At 35.1% G+C, this 18,281-nt stretch overlaps 1 protein-coding gene across 1 annotated transcript in view; it reads left to right on the plus strand.

Moving 5' to 3' along the window:
- DNAH5 (dynein axonemal heavy chain 5) overlaps nt 1–17,990 on the plus strand; it is a 120,194-nt gene extending 102,204 nt beyond the window's left edge. The window contains 14 exon segments of the mRNA XM_056331804.1: nt 402–645; nt 1,772–1,886; nt 2,348–2,538; nt 3,836–3,957; nt 4,805–4,954; nt 6,607–6,852; nt 8,398–8,617; nt 9,463–9,668; nt 10,477–10,680; nt 11,259–11,474; nt 12,296–12,508; nt 13,911–14,063; nt 15,917–16,148; nt 17,548–17,990. Coding sequence (XP_056187779.1) covers nt 402–645; nt 1,772–1,886; nt 2,348–2,538; nt 3,836–3,957; nt 4,805–4,954; nt 6,607–6,852; nt 8,398–8,617; nt 9,463–9,668; nt 10,477–10,680; nt 11,259–11,474; nt 12,296–12,508; nt 13,911–14,063; nt 15,917–16,148; nt 17,548–17,699 — 2,664 coding nt within the window. The 3' untranslated portion in view covers nt 17,700–17,990.
- The last annotated feature ends 291 nt before the right edge of the window (nt 17,991–18,281 follow it).

Genomic DNA, 18,281 nt, shown 5'->3' on the forward strand with positions numbered 1-18,281 from the left:
CAGCATGGTGATTGGAAAACAGGGCATAAATGAGGATATCATTAGATGGAGTGAAATAAAATCCTATGCCTGGAAAGGTGTCTGAACTTCCCTTTGTCTGAAACAGAAAAAGAAGAACAATTACTATTTTGATTTTCTAATTCTATTAAGGCATGATATGAGCATGCTCCATTGTATTTGTTGAAATGATTTATTAATGCATACTTGTGGCAGGTTCAGAAACCTGGCAACAGACCTGCTGTCAGAAATATCACTGGACTTCTTTCCCTGAATTAGTACAGTTTCTCTTGACCTACACTGTTTTAGTAGGATCAGTACTTTTAAAATGAAATTGCTTGTTTCATTTTGTTTTTATTTTTTATTTTCTTCTGTTTTCTAAATATTACCATGCTTTTCAACAGGAATTAGAGAAAGAAAGAACAGATCTTATTGAAGTTGTGACTATGAACAAAAGAAGGATTAAAGACCTAGAAGATAACCTTTTGTTCCGACTTACAAGCACTAAAACTTCTCTGGTAGATGATGAGAGTTTAATAATTGTATTGAATAACACTAAGAAGACTGCTGAGGAGGTAACACAGAAACTACAAACTTCTGCTGAAACTGAAGTACAGATCAACTCAGCCCGTGAAGAGTATAGACCTGGTGAGTGAAGGTAGTGATGAAAGACAAGTGAGTGTATGGTTAAAACAGTAATACTTAGAGTAGGAGAAATGGTAGGATGAGATCAGGAAGACCATAATGGGTGGAAAGGATCTGTGTTTTCCTGTAAGTAAAATGTATCTAGGAAATGTCATACTGAGTTATGGTGGAGAAAATAGTCAATGTTATGCTTCATGTGGAATTTCTGAAATGGAACGATGTATTCTCTCCCTGGACTTCCCATTGCTCTATATACAAGTGTACCAGTCCATCTAGCCTAGTGGGCAAGGAACTTGGGAGGTCTTGGTTGTTCTTCCTTAGCTCACAAAATGTTGATGCTTTTTATGGGCTGTCAATGAGACCAGTTATGAGGGTATTTAGGTAACTGTGTTTTAGTTCAACATGTTGACATTCTTTTTGGGGCCCATTATAATTCTAAATGCTTTTTGTATCTGTTTGGCTGAATCCTTTGTTTATCTTGTATTATAGATCCCTAAGTTGTTATGCTCAGCACCATTTCATCAGTCTTTTGGCTTTTAACTTGACAGGTGAAGACATGAACAAAGTGGAAATGAAAAAAAGCTCTCTGGAATTGTTATACCTGCATTTTAGAAAATGTGTAAAATGGTAGTTAGTGTACCAGAATCATCGTAGATTTTGTAAAACCTTTGTATTTAAAACTAAATGACTGCTGAAAGTAAGTTGAATCAGTGCTGGGCGAGTTAAATCAATAGAGTTAATTTGGCTTTTATATGACTCCTGTCAAATCTGTAAAATTTGGATACTCAAACAATATCTTTGTTTTTAAAAAGAAAAATCATCTTACTTTTTATATGTTCTACTGATGATCTAAATATTGCAGTATACTATCCAGATGATCTCCAAATATGCTCATATTTGCAAATGGAACTTTACATAGTATGCATTAATTACAGAAAAGATTTTTTTCCCCCTGATGTATAAATAAGGATCAAATGAAGGTTTTAATTATTTTTGTGGTTAGTAAACAATGGAGGCAACTCAAGCATCTTCAGTTAGCATTAGTGTTAAACTCACTATTGTTGTAGAGAGTTAAAGTTTCCTGCTTTGCATTTCTACTTTAAACACAGTCTTGTTTCCTGTCCTTCAGTTGCAACTCGAGGTAGCATCTTATACTTCCTTATTACTGAGATGAGCATGGTCAATGTGATGTATCAGACTTCGCTTCGACAGTTTTTGGGGCTTTTTGATCTCTCCCTAGCCAGGTAATTTAGATAACAATAAATATCATTTGTATTTATCCAGTCCTGGAGGTGGTTGTAGTACAGTAAATATTTGTTGTAACTAATGTAAGACAGTGTTGCCTGTTACAGACTTGACAAGAATTGTCAGTTTAAATACTCATAAGCCTTTGTCTGTTAGTTACCAAGGCAAAGAACTTTGAAATGTACCTACAGTCTTTAAAAATTAGGCAATGGGTGATTAAAAACCATTATACTGTGTTGATTTACAGCTATGCAGAAAGGCTTGATTAGAAAGGAATTTTTTGTTGCTTCTTTAATCTGAAAGTTGTTGCTAGATTGCTGTCTGCTATTCTGTGTTTGTGATCAATTATTTTTTCATGTTTTGAAAGTTCTGAACTATGGCTTTTGGTCTTTTACGTGGTATTCCCTTCAATAAAGCCTATTCAAACTGGTGTTTCAACTGCAGACCTTTCTTCCAACAGGTCTAGCAAAAGCCCTATAACTAGCAAGAGGATTGCTAATATTATTGAACATATGACATATGAAGTATTCAAATATGCTGCCCGAGGACTCTATGAAGAGCACAAGTTTCTTTTCACATTATTACTTACATTGAAGATTGATATACAAAGAAACAGAGTGAAGCATGAAGAATTTCTGACACTTATTAAAGGTTGGAATTACAGAACAATTTTAAGCAGGGCACATATATTATTGTAGCTGTAGTTGTATCTCCTAGACAACCTGCTGTTTGCTTTTGCACATGAAAAGCCAGTCAATTGAAAGAATACATACTTATCATTCTGTTCTGGTGACAGACAACATTGTATGGCAGTTCTAATTTATAGCAGCACACTGGATATTGATAAATATAGCTTTGAGAATTGTGAGAATTTTAAAGGAAAACTGTTAAGTATCCTTTCAGTTGATGTTTATGATTACTGCTCAAATACTACTAGCTATTTGTTCAAATTAGAAAAATTATTATACTAAACATTTTTCAGTTAATTTGGTAACTTCAGGAGGCAAGCAAGCAAATAAGAACAGAAAGTGATGCTAACAGTTCAAAAGAATGTCAGGCTTTTAGCTGAATGTGACAAGTTCATGCCTTCAGTCTTAATTGCATGCAAGCACTGTGTATCTTCACTTGAAAGCTTGGATTCATTTTGTATTATCTTTCCAGGATACTTAATTTTGCAGGCAACATTTATTTATGGATCATAACTGTTAATTTTTCCATGTTGAATCTTCAGAATATCTTTTCCAAACAAGCATTTTCAGGCACAATGCACAAAGAAATAGTAAATCCTCAAAAGAGAAACGGGTTAACAAAGATTAAGTTTAAGGTAGATCATAAAAACAAATATTAATATAAACTAACCAAACTACAAACTCTGCTTCATGAAAGGTGGCATGACTTTACAAGGTAGAAAACCCCTGTAACCTCATGATTAAAAATATGGATTTTTTTAGCTTGTGTTTTCTTTTTATTTTGCGTTTGCTTTCTTTTAACTTCAGTTGAATACCGAGGAAGGCAAATGTACATGTAGGCAAAGTTATTGCATTATCTACAACAAAAACCCCACTGAAATTAAGCTGCTTCAGTTTTTTCTCTGTAAACTCAAGCTTATTCTTTTACAGTAAAAAATAGGTTTAACTTGTTATGGGAAGCTGTTATGCATTTAAAAAAATAATGTTTTAAAGTAAGTTGAAAAAAAAGATTTGAAAATAAATTTTGCTTGTTACCTAACTCAGGAATGTCTTCACGACTGTCCTTAGTTATTAGGTAGTCTTTCTCCAAACTGGGAAGACTTAGTCATAAGCACTAGTCTTGCACAATCTAGTTTACATTTTCCAAGTAGGTTTTGGGGTTGGGGTTTTTTGTTTTTTCTTTTTTTTTTTTTTTTTTTTTTTTGTCTTTTGGGTGTCTCTAATAGTTCTAGTTATAACTAAATCCTAATTTCTTGCAGGTGGTGCTTCCCTAGATCTTAAAGCTTGTCCTCCTAAGCCAGCTAAATGGATTCTGGATATGACTTGGCTGAACTTGGTGGAGCTCAGTAAGCTTAAACAATTTTCAGGTATCCTTGATCAAGTAAGTAAGAGCTTTTTAAAATGAACCTGTTGTTTGACAGTGATCATCTGGTATTGATCAAAGCATGTGGTGGGAAACTGGTTTATTTTATAAAACAGAATGAAGCTGTTGTGGCCCCAACTCTCTAGCCACCTGTTTTAATAAAAGGACATAAACCCCCACTCCCAGGAAAATAGGAAGAAAGTAGCATGTTTCACACCCTATATAATTGTACTACTTTTGTATTGGGATACAACTTGCTATTATCCAATTTAAATAATGCAGTTTGAATTGTATTCTGGTTGTTAGACTTGCATTACTCTTGTACTTTTTTACACTATGTTTTATGATGCTAGTTCCAATATTTCTCTGGCTACATGGAGTAAGAGGGAAGGGATGCTTACTAAATTCAACACTTCTATGAATAGTCTTAATGGAGACTAGGTGTATGATAGCTAATGGAGTAAGCAAACAGCACTTGGCATATGTGAAGAGCACATTCTATACAGTCATGTGGGGAGAAGATATGTACCTCCGGTTCTCAAAGCTATGTCTGAGCCTAGCTATCTGTGTTCTGACCTTGCTAGGCCATTATATCTATCATTAATTGAAAACACAGACTGGTAGCTCATTTTTTCAGAATATGAATACTTAAGGGCATTGTTGCATTCTACAATTTTGTACTTAAAATCTGAAAGCTTGTCCTTTCTTTTTTAGTAGCTGTACGAAATCTGTGTATTAACATTGATAAACAAATGACTGTGTGTGGATTATGTGTCTCTGACCCTCACTAGAAGTTTGTGACTTTGTTGCAGTTGAAATGTGACTTGTTTGTTTAGTGTCATTTACTCTGATGGTATAACTGCAGATTTCCAGAGCAGAGAAACAGTGGAAAATCTGGTTTGATAGTGATAATCCTGAAGAAGAACAGGTTCCTAGTGGCTATGGTCAATCCCTGGACTGCTTCAGACACCTTCTTCTTATCAGATCTTGGTGTCCTGACAGGACTATAGCTCAGGTACATTTATATAGCCAACATAGTATATTTAGGTGTGATTAGAATAATAGTTACATGATTGCAGTTCAGTATTTCTTTATTTAATGCTAAACTCGTTTTTGTAATGGACCTTTACATTATGTTTTCTGAAATTCTTTTCAGACAATTTATGCCTTTGTTACAAGGGCAGTGGTAGCAAAATAATTCCAACATACTGAGTGAATGGTAGCTGATGTTTTTACTATGGAGGTAGGATTTCATCTGGAAATGTATGTGTTTATCCAGTTCTGCTTTATCAGTGCAGAAGGTATTTTTGACTGTCCTTGCTGATATTACTCAGTGGAATTGTAGAAGTATCCTCATGTTAGGCAGAAGTAAAATCTTTTGATGAACTCAGTTTGCTGAGTGAAAACATAACATGACAATGATTTAATTGAGGAACTCTTTCTTGCATGGAAAAAATAAAAAAAAAAGTCTGCATTAACATCTGTTTAATTTTTTTAAAATAAACCCATCTATTTAGAAAGCAGAGAAATATAAAAATAAAGTTTATTAAATGGTTAGACCTGTTCTTAAGAAAAATCAACTTCTAGGAACCTATTTTTAATCTATGTATACTTCTCCAGTGCAAAAGAATAAAAATTATGCAATTGCTGACAATTTCAGAGCAATGGTTGGCAATTTAATGAAGTCAAAATGCATCATTAAAGTGTGGTATCAATTTTGTGCATGCAAACCGTTAGGCATTGTGACCAAATTCAGAGAGAGTCTCAGCAGTTATTGGTATAACTGCAATCAATAGAGGGGTAAATGGTGCTGTATAATGATTCTCTCAGATTGTGCTATGTATCTGAAATGGATTGTGCAAAATGAGTTCCTCAGTTCTGTTAATAGGGAGAAGATGCACTTTCATCTTATGATGGTTTTATGAAAACTGATGTTTGCTAAATGCTGATTATCTTTTGTCTCTGAAAAGTTACCCAGAGGTATTAAGGGGAAGATTGCTCTAAGACAAAAGCAACATAGTGGGAAAGAATACAAGATAGTTTCAGACTGTTTGAAACAGCCTTTTCTATTTCTTAGTAAAAAAGATCAATAATATAACAATTTTCAAAATAAATAAATAAGGAATAACAGAGGTGGTCTTCACCTGTTCCTCTGGATCTTCTATTTAGTGACAGTTATTTTCATCAATATTAACTAGTTGTTTGTTTAAGCACAAAAGTGGGAAAGACCTAACGCGTCTGAAGGATGTCTTCCATCCTTTCCTCCTTTATTCCTCTAGCATCTGGAAAGGAAAGCTAGAATTTAAGGTTACAAGTTATGCTATCTACTGTAGAAACCATCTTTAAATCATGAAAAACTTTCTAAAGGTTTAGTAGGGTTATTATGTTTATTATACTGTAATTATAGGTATTATATATAACAATACATGAAGATATATGTAATAGAGTAATTATTTTTGAAGTTTTTACTGGTGTTATAAGGCTGTAAGAAATAATGCCTTCAAAGACAATATGGTATGTTAACATAAATTTGTGGCATTCTTGTGTTTCTCATATAAACTTATAGCAGCCTTTGCTCTTCAGTTTACTTATTGGTTGTATTTAAGCTGTAAAGAAAACAGTATTAAATGATTACATCATGGGTTAAATTTACCCCTTTTAATACAGGCAAGAAAATACATCATTGACACTATGGGGGAGAAATATGCAGAGGGAGTCATCTTGGACTTGGAGAAGACATGGGAAGAGTCAGATCCACGTACTCCTCTCATATGCTTTCTTTCCATGGGCTCTGATCCTACAGACTCTATTATTGCTTTAGGAAAAAGACTGAAGACAGAGACACGTTATGTTTCCATGGGCCAGGGTCAAGAAATCCATGCTCGTAAGCTTCTACAGCAGACAATGGCTCATGTAAGAGACAAAAATCTGTATGTTTTTTGTATCTGTATTAAACACTTAGAAATGAAAATCTTGTCATGAAATGAAGTTGTTTGGTAGGTAGGTAATGCTGATGCGAGAGCCTTTATTTATTTGTATAAATAAGTGTTCTAAGCAATAGAACTGTCTTTTTGGAGTCATTTAATTGACCATAACAAGCTTTGATACTGTGCAGGCATCAGTGTTTTTCTCATATAAAATGGAGGTTTTGTTATATATAGGTTGTTGACTGATGACCATAGTTGAATGATTGTTTGGATTGCACGAATATTAAATACTCTTCACCAAAAATTTTACAACATTTTCCCAGTTTTGTGTTTTTGTAATACAAATGTGTTTTGTTAAATAAAGAAGATTAATTCCAACTATACTATTGATAATTACATAACCCTGAGAAAAACAGGGCTGTATAGAAAAATAGTTTGTATTGCTGTAGTCTGGATTTTGAATTGGGATGGCTGTCTGGTAGCATAGGCATTTTAGACATCCAACATGGGAAAATTGAAAAAATAAAATGTTTTCTATGAGAAAGAAAACCTGAAATGTTACAATTTAGCATGCTTTGCCCATCAGGTGGTAGTACTGCTATGTCTGCTGATGTGAATGGATCAAACTTCTTGTGCTCCTGTGTTATGAGCTTCTACCCTGTGTGTATAACTAGTTTTCCTTTGACTTCTGCCCCAGATTCTCATTTGACAACTTCACATTAAAAGCTAAAGCTAATCATCAGATCACATGAGAAGAAACTAATTAAAAAAATAAAAGCTCCTTTTGTTTAGTTAAGAGAAATGCAGTTACTTTTCCTCACTGTTTCACATACACTCTTAATGAATACATATGTTAGATGTATATATGAAGTATGGTAGTTCATGTCAGAAAGTTTGATATTTATTGATTGATAGCAATAGATTAATTAAGTATGTATATTTAGTTGTTTTCCAAGCCTGTAACCCTTCTGAGGAACAAGGTTTAGTAGCTTGTTCTATGGAGCTACTTCTGAGCTCCCTTAAATAAATCATGATTTATCTGTTTATCAGCTCTATAATCATGTCCAGATATGTTTTAAATGTACTGAAATGGAAAAGGTAGGGACTACTTGAGAAGACTAGACTGACAAGTAAGGACCACCTGTTTAGATGATAAAACCAAACAAGCTAACAATGCCTCCAGAAGGAACAGCCCATAGCTTACCTCACACAAGCTTTCTTTTGGAGAGAAAATACTTTGTTAATTGCATGTGTCCCATTACTATAACTACTGGCTTCTCTACATGAAATGTACAGGAAATCAAATGATTAAGGCCTTGGTTTTGATTTGGTGAGCCAGTGGTGAGAAATTGACTGTGCAGGATTTCTTCCTTTAACAGATCTGATAAGCACTTAAACATGATATATTTTGCTACAGCTTAGATGCGTTGGCTTTGCTCTTAACCTACAGCATAAATAAAGAGTGAGTGATTTTAGTGATTTCAGTTTGTAAACAATGTTGATAACTTTTTATTCTGCTGTTTTAAACTAGGGAGATTGGGCACTTCTGCAAAACTGCCACCTTGGTCTTGACTTTTTGGATGAGTTGATGGACACTGTAACAGAGACAGAGACTGTCCATGAAAACTTTCGACTGTGGATGACAACAGATATTCACAAACAGTTTCCCATCACCCTTCTTCAAATGTCTATCAAGTTTACCAATGAACCACCACAAGGGCTCAGAGCTGGACTAAAGAGAACATATAGTGGTGAGTGCTAGAGTGATAATGATTTAAAATTTAACTGTGCTCATTTTTGGACTCTGGTGTTATTGTGTGCTTAGATTGTAGCCACTGATAATAGGTGTAAACTAGTAGGAGGAAATGATCGTAACAATGACAGGAAACCTCATCCTTGGTTTGAGCCAGAAGCTGTGAAAATTAAAAGGAAGAGAAGATGTGCTGAAGTTCTGATGCTAGAACAAATTGGACAGCAAAATAGGAAATGCTTTTTATTTTCTCAGACATTGGCTTCTGATATCTCAGTTTGAAGTTTTGTGGCAGAAAATTGACATTTTAATCTCTGGCTATTAAATGCTCTTTACATTAGTCTTTAGTCTTAAGTTGAGCAACTTAATCACAGAATCATAGAATGGTTTGAGTTGGAAGGGACCTTAAAGTTCATCTAGTTCCAACCCCCCTGCCATGGGCAGGGACATCGTCCACTAGATAAAGTTGCGCAAAGCCCCATTCAGCCTGGCCTTGTACACTTGCAAGGATGGGGCATCCACGTCGTCTCTGGGCAACCTGCTTCAGTGTCTCGCCTCCCACACAGTAAAGAACTTCTTCCTAACAGCCAATCTAAATCTATCACTTTTCAGCTTAAAACCATTACCAGTTGTCCCATTGCTGTATGCCCTTGTAAAAACTTCCTCTCCAATAACATGCTTTAAACTGTCTCCAGCACAGAACACTCTGTAGGACAATAACTCACTCTTGGGAGAAGCGAGAAAGCCAACTGAATATCTCTAGGAGTGATGTTTTAACACTGATTTGAAGTAGTTTTGAAAAATACTACTACTGTGTTTCTTAAAAAGCTCACTTACAATCAATAGGTGTCAGCCAGGATTTACTAGATGTCAGTGACATGGTACAATGGAAACCAATGCTGTATGCTGTGGCCTTTCTACACTCCACTGTTCAAGAAAGACGCAAGTTTGGATCGCTGGGTTGGAATATACCCTATGAGTTTAATCAAGCTGATTTCAATGCTACTGTGCAGTTCATTCAAAACCACTTGGATGGCGTGGATGCCAAGAAGGTAATTAGGGGAAGGTCGATTAGGGTGATGGATCTTTCTAGTAGTGGAATGTGTATACATGGTTCCAAATAACTGAAACGCAAACCTGGTTTTAAATGATTCTTTTGTTTCTTTCCACAAATATTCAACATTCCAAGTATACATGTCCGTAGAGCAGCAGGCTTAGAATCCTGTGGATGTTAAGTTTCTATATTAACCTATACGTTAAAAAAAATAAATTAAAATTCCTCCAGCCATCTCCTCTGAAAACTTCAAAAATATGAATCTTAGAAGTACAGACCTTCTTTTCAATGCTAATTAAGTCACATAGTTACAAATGGACCACTGCATTTAAAACATTCTTTTGTTTAAATCTATTTTGATTAAAAATAATAAGATTTGCCCCCTCCAACCTATCTTGGTAGCATGGAGAAATTGAAAGTGGCTTTAAATGACTATGTAAGTATTCCTCTTTCTTCCTTATTTCCCTATGATCATTGTCATATAGAAGTCTGTGGCAGATCACTTCGCAACTGGCATTTTAAATGAAGTTGAAAGCATGATTAGAATATAGTTGTATCCCTCTTGCCCAGATGCTGGAATAGCCTCTTGAATTAGTTGTCAAATAACTATCTTGAGAAATCCTTGAAGGTGTTCTAAAAATGCAGCGTTATAGTAGTAGTAAGTACATAATAGAGTAGTAAGAAAATAACTTCCTTCCCAAAGGGACAGACATGCAGGATTTGGTATGTTAGCGGTTCTTAGTAAGGAAGATGTAAATAGGTGAGAAGAGGATTAGTTTAAGTCAGTACTTTCTTCTTGGTTTTAGGGGATCTCCTGGAGTACTATTTGTTACATGATAGGTGAGATTCAGTATGGTGGCCGTGTGACAGATGACTATGACAAAAGACTCATGAACATCTTTGTAAAGATTTGGTTCAGTGAAAATACATTCAGTCAAGAATTCAGCTTCTACAAAGGATACAGCATACCCAAATGTACTACAGTGGATCAATACCTTCAGTACATACAGGTTAGTAAATGAAAGCTTTTCAACACACAAAACCCCAACCCAATTCACTTGTTTTTTATAAGTTCCTGAGTCCCTAAATTTTGTCTTTTCTTCTAAGTACCTGTATTTTATCTTTCATTCGTAGATTCTTTATTGCTTTCTAAAGGTCTGCATATCTATTAGTGACAACTAATTGTCATCAATGTTATCATTGTTATGCAGGAATCTTTTCTTTTTCATTTGATTTGCTTGAGGGGCATACCTGAAGACACAGAGTATTAAAGAGGGCAAAGAATGTAGTACAACAAAAATTGGGTACAACCTCACAGAAATAAGGTGTAGATATATGAAGGTACAAATTGAATGTTAAAATAGCATATAAAGGTTAAAACTGAGTTTATTGGTAACGTTGGTGTGATTTTGGCTGTGACATGAAAAATACATCACAGCAAGTTGTTTGCCCTAAGACTGTTTGAAGAGATCTAGCTTCTTACTTCACAATGTAAGGTTTTGGGTTCTGTTGGTTTTGTTGTTGTTAGTTTTTTAACTACCTTATAAGTCCATCTCTACTTGTGCTTTTTTTATGTTTTACTGTGTAGAGTCTTCCTGCTTATGACACACCAGAGGTGTTTGGTTTGCACCCCAATGCGGATATCACTTACCAAAGTAAACTTTCCAAAGACGTATTGGACACCATCCTCAGTATTCAGCCTAAAGATAGCTCTGGTGGAGGAGTTGAAACTCGAGAGGCAGTTGTAGCCAGACTGGCTGATGATATGCTGGAAAAGCTTCCTGCTGATTATGTACCATTTGAAGTGAGTTAATGAAATTCCATTAAAAACATAGGTTTCATCTTTTTTTGTGTGGATTAAAAAAAGTAAAGGTACTAATTTTTCTAAAAGCATGTCTGAATTCATTCATACAGGCAATACTTCAAAAACATTTTTGGAGAAGTCTGACCAGACTCTTAACATTTACAATGAAGTCACTAAATGTGCACTGAAGTGCTTTTATAAGAGCTCTTTCAAAATATTAAACCACTTAATGCTTAATTTGTCATTTGCACTATGGGGGAGGTAGGATCATCAGCTTTTAACTAAGATTGTTGACACTGTAGAGAGCTGAGGTCACGCTGCAAGTGAATTCATGCCTCTAGAAGTACTACAGCTTTAACATATGTATTACTTTGGGATTCAGCTTATATCGTGGAGATATTTTTAAGTTGCTTTCTTCTGCAGCGAAGTGGATGCTGAAAAGCTTGTCAAGTGATAGGCTTCATTGATTGAAACCTAGTGTTAGTATCTCAGGATCCATATTAACACGTAATAGCCTATGTAATTATATTTGTAATGGACACCTACTGCCTTTCAGCCATTTCTTTTCTGAAATAGAAAATTTCCTTCTGTTTATGTGGAAGATGGAATGACTCTCAAGGTGAGAGGGTTTTCTTACAGTTAGAAAACATTTACTGATGGCTATATACATGGACGCTTCCAATCAAGGAAGATGCCAAACTGACCATTTAATTTCCTAAATAAAAGCATTATGTCTTAAAATGGTATTGAAGCCTAACCTTGATATAAAGCCATATTTAGTTTTTACCTCTCTTGAAGTATCTTTGGGTTTCTACCTACAGGTAAAAGAGAAACTAAAGAACATGGGACCTTTTCAGCCTATGAACATATTTTTGCGACAGGAAATTGAACAAATGCAGAGAGTTATTTCCTTAGTGAGAAGTACTCTGACTGATCTAAAACTTGCCATTGATGGGACAATTGTTATGAGTGAAAATCTGAGGGATGCCTTAGACTGCATGTATGATGGAAGAATCCCTTCGAGTTGGAAAAAAGTAGGTTTACATCACTTGCTTTGTAAGGAAAAATAAATTATTTCTGTAGAGCTATATTAAACTGCTAGACATACAATAAATACTGTTTTCAAACACAAGTTTTAATCAGCACTATGCAACTGCTGGAGTCAAAGCAAGCCCTCTTTCATTTACAAAATTAGAAATTATTGTGGGAGATGCAGGTATTTCCCATTTTAACAGCCCGTTGCATATTGTCAGGATAAAGAGCTAGAGAGAGGAGAATAGTTTAAAATGTAATGATGGATTTTTAAAAATAGCACCCACACTAGTGGACTACACTGTTGCTTTTCTTTGAGATTAGGACTTGTAGTTATAGAATCATAGAATAGTAGAGGCTGGAAGGGACCTCTGAAGATATTCTAGTTTAACTCCACTTCTGAAAGCACAGTCAATTAGAGGAGGTTTCTAGGACTCTCCAGAATCAAGAGTCCACAACCTCTCTGGGCAATGTGGTCTAGTGTTTGATCACCCTCACAGTAAAAAAACAACCAACCATCAAACAAACAAAAAACCTCTTATATTTCCCACATTTGGTCTGTGCCCATTGCCTCTTCTCCTGTCACTGACAAGGATCTGGCTTCATCTTCCATTCTCAACACATAAGGTATAAACATTGATAATATCTCCTCTGAGCTTTCTCTTCTCCAGGCTAAACAATCCAAGCTCTCCCAGCGTTTCTTCCAACGTAGAAATTGTTTTCAGGAACAAGTAGAGCTGTTAATGGCAACTGATGAGGAGGGGTTTTTTTGGTGTTTGCTTGTTTTGTTTTTATTGAAAAGATGTTTGTATGGTACAAAACCTAGACCAAATCAGATGATTCACAGCACAAGTATGATACAACTATTCAAAGAGAAAAATCATCATAAATCTTCACATAGTCCGGCTCAATTTTCCTTAGCTGCTTTTTTTTTTGTTTGTTTGGGGGGGTTTTGGTGGGTTTTTTTGTTTGGTTTTTTTTGGGTTTTTGTTTGTTTTTTTTTTTTTAGAAAAAGCAGAATAGTTTTGGCAGAAATCCTGTTTTCTCGATACATTGAACTTGACTTTAGAAAGACATGCATACAATATTTTTTCTGCTTTACACAGCTATCTAATTTTGCAAAAACACCATAAAATGGACAGTTATCACAAAAATCTTTAAGCCTGTCTAAATGGAATGGTAGGCATGAATTCAAACAGAGCAAGAATTTGCCTCAGGTTTCAGTGAGATGCAACATTCATCTATTAGGTTAAGCTTAAGATATGAAAAATTAGCTTTAAATATGCTTTGCTAATATTATGGTTTTTAATGCCTTGTGAGGAATTACCTTTTCTTAACATGAATATGATGTTTTAAAACTGTTGAATGAAATTAAAAAATGAACACACTGTTTACTATTTTTAGGCATCTTGGGCTTCCAGTACACTTGGTTTCTGGTTTACTGAGCTTCTAGAAAGAAACCACCAGTTTTACAGTTGGATTTTTGAAAGACGACCAAACTGCTTCTGGATGGCAGGGTTTTTTAATCCTCAAGGATTTTTAACTGCCATGAGGCAGGTAAATTGTGTTTCAAGTTTCACTGTGCTTATTCTTTGATACACTTCTTTTAAAAAACATATTGTGTGAGAAAATGGTTGAGTTACACGCATGGCTCCTTTGTATCAGCAGGGAAGATGTGTAACTGTCTAACATTTCCCGAGTGAAGTGTTCTTCCTCTGCACGTACTTTTTTCAGGATATCAACCACTAATGTATTAAAATATATTTCCTACTTTGACCACGCCTCACGTATGTAGGGGCTACCTTACAATATTGTTAAAGTAGACTGGAGAAGTAATGTCTCATAATGTCTCATGTTACCATTGAGATATCCCCAAGAAAAGGTGTTAAGCCCATAAATTTATTTTCTTTTTTTCCTCCTTTTTGGTTTGTGTTCAGCACTTACCTGGCTGGAGGCTTGCCAAAATTAGTCTTAAATTACACTTCTGCAGTTCAGCAGCTGATTCAGCCTGTCTTCATGAAGTGGGAGTTTCCTTTATTAATGTGTACTAAGTATAAAGTTTGATGTATTTATTAATGTATGTATCACTGTCCGCTTGGTGATTGTGTTGGTTGCTCAGCACACTAGTTGCTTTTGACAAGTGAGCTACTTTTTACTTCAAAAGGATGCAATAAATATCTATGTAGGTCGGCATAAAGGGACATATTGGAGACAATAATTGTCTGGAATCTGTAAAATTGGGAAAGAATACTCAGGTGGAAATCCAATGGGACTTCAGAAAAAACTAACTTTTGGAGGAGAAAATGAAGATTTGCAGAGAAGTCTTCCCTCTTGCTCTGAGGTCTGGGTTGTGTAATGCTTGGCTGTCAAACTGAAGTTCTAATTGGTGACCTCCCTCTGCTAAAATTGCAGGCCTTGGAATTGGATAAAAAAATATTTCTTCTGAGTAAACAGTCCTAAACTAGGATTTTCTTTTGGACCCAAACTTGTGGAAAATGTGTAGTAGCAGGATCTGAAACAGTTGAAATCTACAGAACTTTTCTAATTCCGTAAGAAAAGAATGCATTACATAACAACCTAATGTCCCAAGCAAAAAAACCAAAGTGACTTTCTGGGCTTTGCTATATCGTGGAATAAATAGAAATGAGAATGATGCAAAGCCGGAATGGTCATTGAACTATAAACCTTCTGCTCTTCTAAAACAGCTAATTAACTGTGACAGGGGACAAACATTAATTCCAAGTACTTCAAACAAAGATCTTGGAAAACATTTACAAGACCAGGATAAAACTTGGGTCTGGCATAACTTAATGGCATGGGATAGTAAGGAACTGGGCAAGATAAAGGAGTGTTGTCTAGTGCACTGACTGACTAAATTTGAAGTATATGTTGAATCTTAAGCATTTCTATCTTCAAATCTGTTCTTTGTTTTGTTTTGTTTTTGGGGTTTTGGTTTGGTTTTTTTCCAGCCTCTTTGTGTAGCTTTATAGGTGAATGAGCTTTTATTATTATGAATACAGTTAATTAAGAATATAGGCACAGGAAAAGGAAGGCAACTCTAGAAAATATGAAGCAAACTACACATTTTGCTTTTGTCATTGGAACTGTTTTACTTAGCACAAGCAGTTAATGTTTTCTCATCTCATGATAGCTGTGAATTTTTCATATTCGCAAGAGCCAGTTACAATTGGCATTTGATTGGTTGTGTTACTTGGTATGGTCGTAAGATATTGTATGTTCTTAGAGAAAAGTCAAACTGCTGTAAACATAGATACCATAAAAAGTTTAATTTTTGTATTGAAGAAGGTAAGTTGTGACCATACAAATATGTTTCTAATAAATTCTGGGAAAAAAATGTCTCTGTGCACATGTGAAAATGTAACCTCTATACTTTCATCTATTTTGGGCAGGAAATAACAAGAGCTAACAAAGGATGGGCTCTTGACAGCGTAGTGCTGTGCAGTGAGGTCACTAAATGGATGAAGGATGATATCACAAGTCCTCCTTTGGAAGGTGTCTATGTACATGGGCTGTATTTGGAAGGAGCTGGCTGGGACAGAAGAAACATGAGACTGACTGAATCTAAGCCCAAGGTGCTTTTTGAGATGATGCCGGTTATAAGGATATATGCAGAGAATAACAGTAAGTAACTATATCGTAAAGGATGTTATTTTGATAGAATTTAGTGTAACTTTTTATTCAACTGCATAGAAGTCTTTGGGGCTTTAAGCATTTCATGAGACTGTTGCTATTCATTGTACTGAATCTTTTCAAAGGGGGAGGCTTTCCGGTCTTCCATATAAAATGAGTTTTCAGTCTTCCTTGTTAATTGATAATAAGGACTTTTTTCCCTAATATTTAGATAGGTCTCTACCTTTTGGTCTTAATGATATTAATAACTTTTAAAACCCATGACAGATGAGCTGTTCTCTGCCTCCTCTGACAAACATGCTTGCATTCAGTCTTCTATGGACAATGTGTCCTAGATTGGGAAGATCAACGTTTATATACACAAACGCTGTAACCTAAACCCAAATAACCTCTTTTCCACATCTAAACCCCTATGTAATTCATGTATATATAAAACTTACATAATTATATATACACAACGTATATATATATAACTATATCTTATATTAGGTATTAATAGATAACATGTTATATATGTAATGTATATTTATAGTAATGCATTTTTTTTTCTGGACAAGGCTATTTTTGAGCTAACAGAAGCAAGCAAGTGGTGGAGTGAGGTGGTGGAAGCTGTTTTGTCTTGGAGGCAGAAAAAGACTGTATGAATGGAAAGGAAACATGGGGCTGAAGGACAGTGCCGTTTTATGAAAATGTATAATTTAGGTTAATGCGGGGGGGGGGGGGGGGGGGTGTGCATAAAAAATAGGAAATGCTGTTGAATAGGTATGTAAAATAGGATAGGTCTGTTCACTGTTGAATGTAACATTGGAAACATCTGTTAAAAAGCATTCCACCTCCAAAAGTAAAGCTTGCTTGCATGTTATTTTGTGTAGCTGATGGCTGCTTTCACAGTGATCATGCCTAAGATGCTGGATAATGAACACTGAAGAATTAAGCATGACTAGATTACAGTTCTAATTCTGCAGTGAAGAAGTTTACAATTTATACTCTGAAATACTGAATGCATTTCAAAATAGGTGAATCAAAATAAAACCTTTTTACTTTGACACATTAATAATACATTGATGAGAAATAATGGCCAGTGGACAGATTGAACTAATAATGTTAATTATGCTAGAGTGTCCATTTACATTTCCTGCTACATCCGATTCCTAGGTGCTGATGTTAAATCTTAAACCTACAGGAATTTCAAGCCATATGTAGCCATCAGCTGGCAATAACATAGTAGTGAACAGTGTGAGAATCAAGTAAGAGTTTTCTTTGGTCATAATGGAGAGCTGTGTGATATTGAACTTCGATTCAGTTTTACATTTGCCATATACCTAGTTCCTTAGGGCCCTGGTTTTCAGCCTGGTTTCATTTTTTCCTAATGTCTCTTCTGTCTTTTCAGCTTCAAAAGATCCACGTCTGTATTCATGTCCAATCTACAAAAAGACCATTCGAACAGATAAGAATTACATTGCTGCTGTGGATCTTAAAACCCTTCAGTCTCCAGAGCACTGGGTACTGCGTGGGGTAGCACTTCTGTGTGATGTCAAGTAATGTTCAAAAAAAAAAAAAAAAGGTTTCTAAGAGTAGTTCTTTTCTGCTTTTAAATGTAAACATCAGTATTTAGTTTGCTATACAATGGATCACTTCTAAAAATACATTTTCTAAGACATAGACTCATTATGGTATTTTTAGAAAATTATTCTCAATAAACCTCTACAATAAGTTTACAAGTGCTAAATCATACAGTGATATTGAGTTTGGTAAATAGGTTGAAGTACTACCTTTATCTTGACAAATTGTGACAAATATTTAGTGTTCTTATCTCACTATTGTGTGCTTAATTTTACCTTGAATAAAGATTGACTTGAGCATTGTTACTTTTCAGTGGTAAATATGTTTGTATCAGGGCTTACCTTAAAAGTAGGTAAATGCAAAGCTTTTTTTTTTTTTTTCTTTTTTTTTGTGTGTGTGTATCTATGGAAAGCTAAGCCTGGCTGCTCATTATGTTCCAAGATTTATCTCCTAGCTGATAGTTCCTAGTTCGCTTGGTGCCTAAATAAGGAAGGTGAGACTGAAAAAATGTCACACTTGTTTCACTACTTGGAGAACAATTTTGTGTGTGTTACATAGGAA

Source organism: Falco biarmicus, chromosome 3 (assembly GCF_023638135.1).
Source record: "Falco biarmicus isolate bFalBia1 chromosome 3, bFalBia1.pri, whole genome shotgun sequence".
NCBI classification, from domain to species: Eukaryota; Metazoa; Chordata; class Aves; order Falconiformes; family Falconidae; genus Falco; species Falco biarmicus.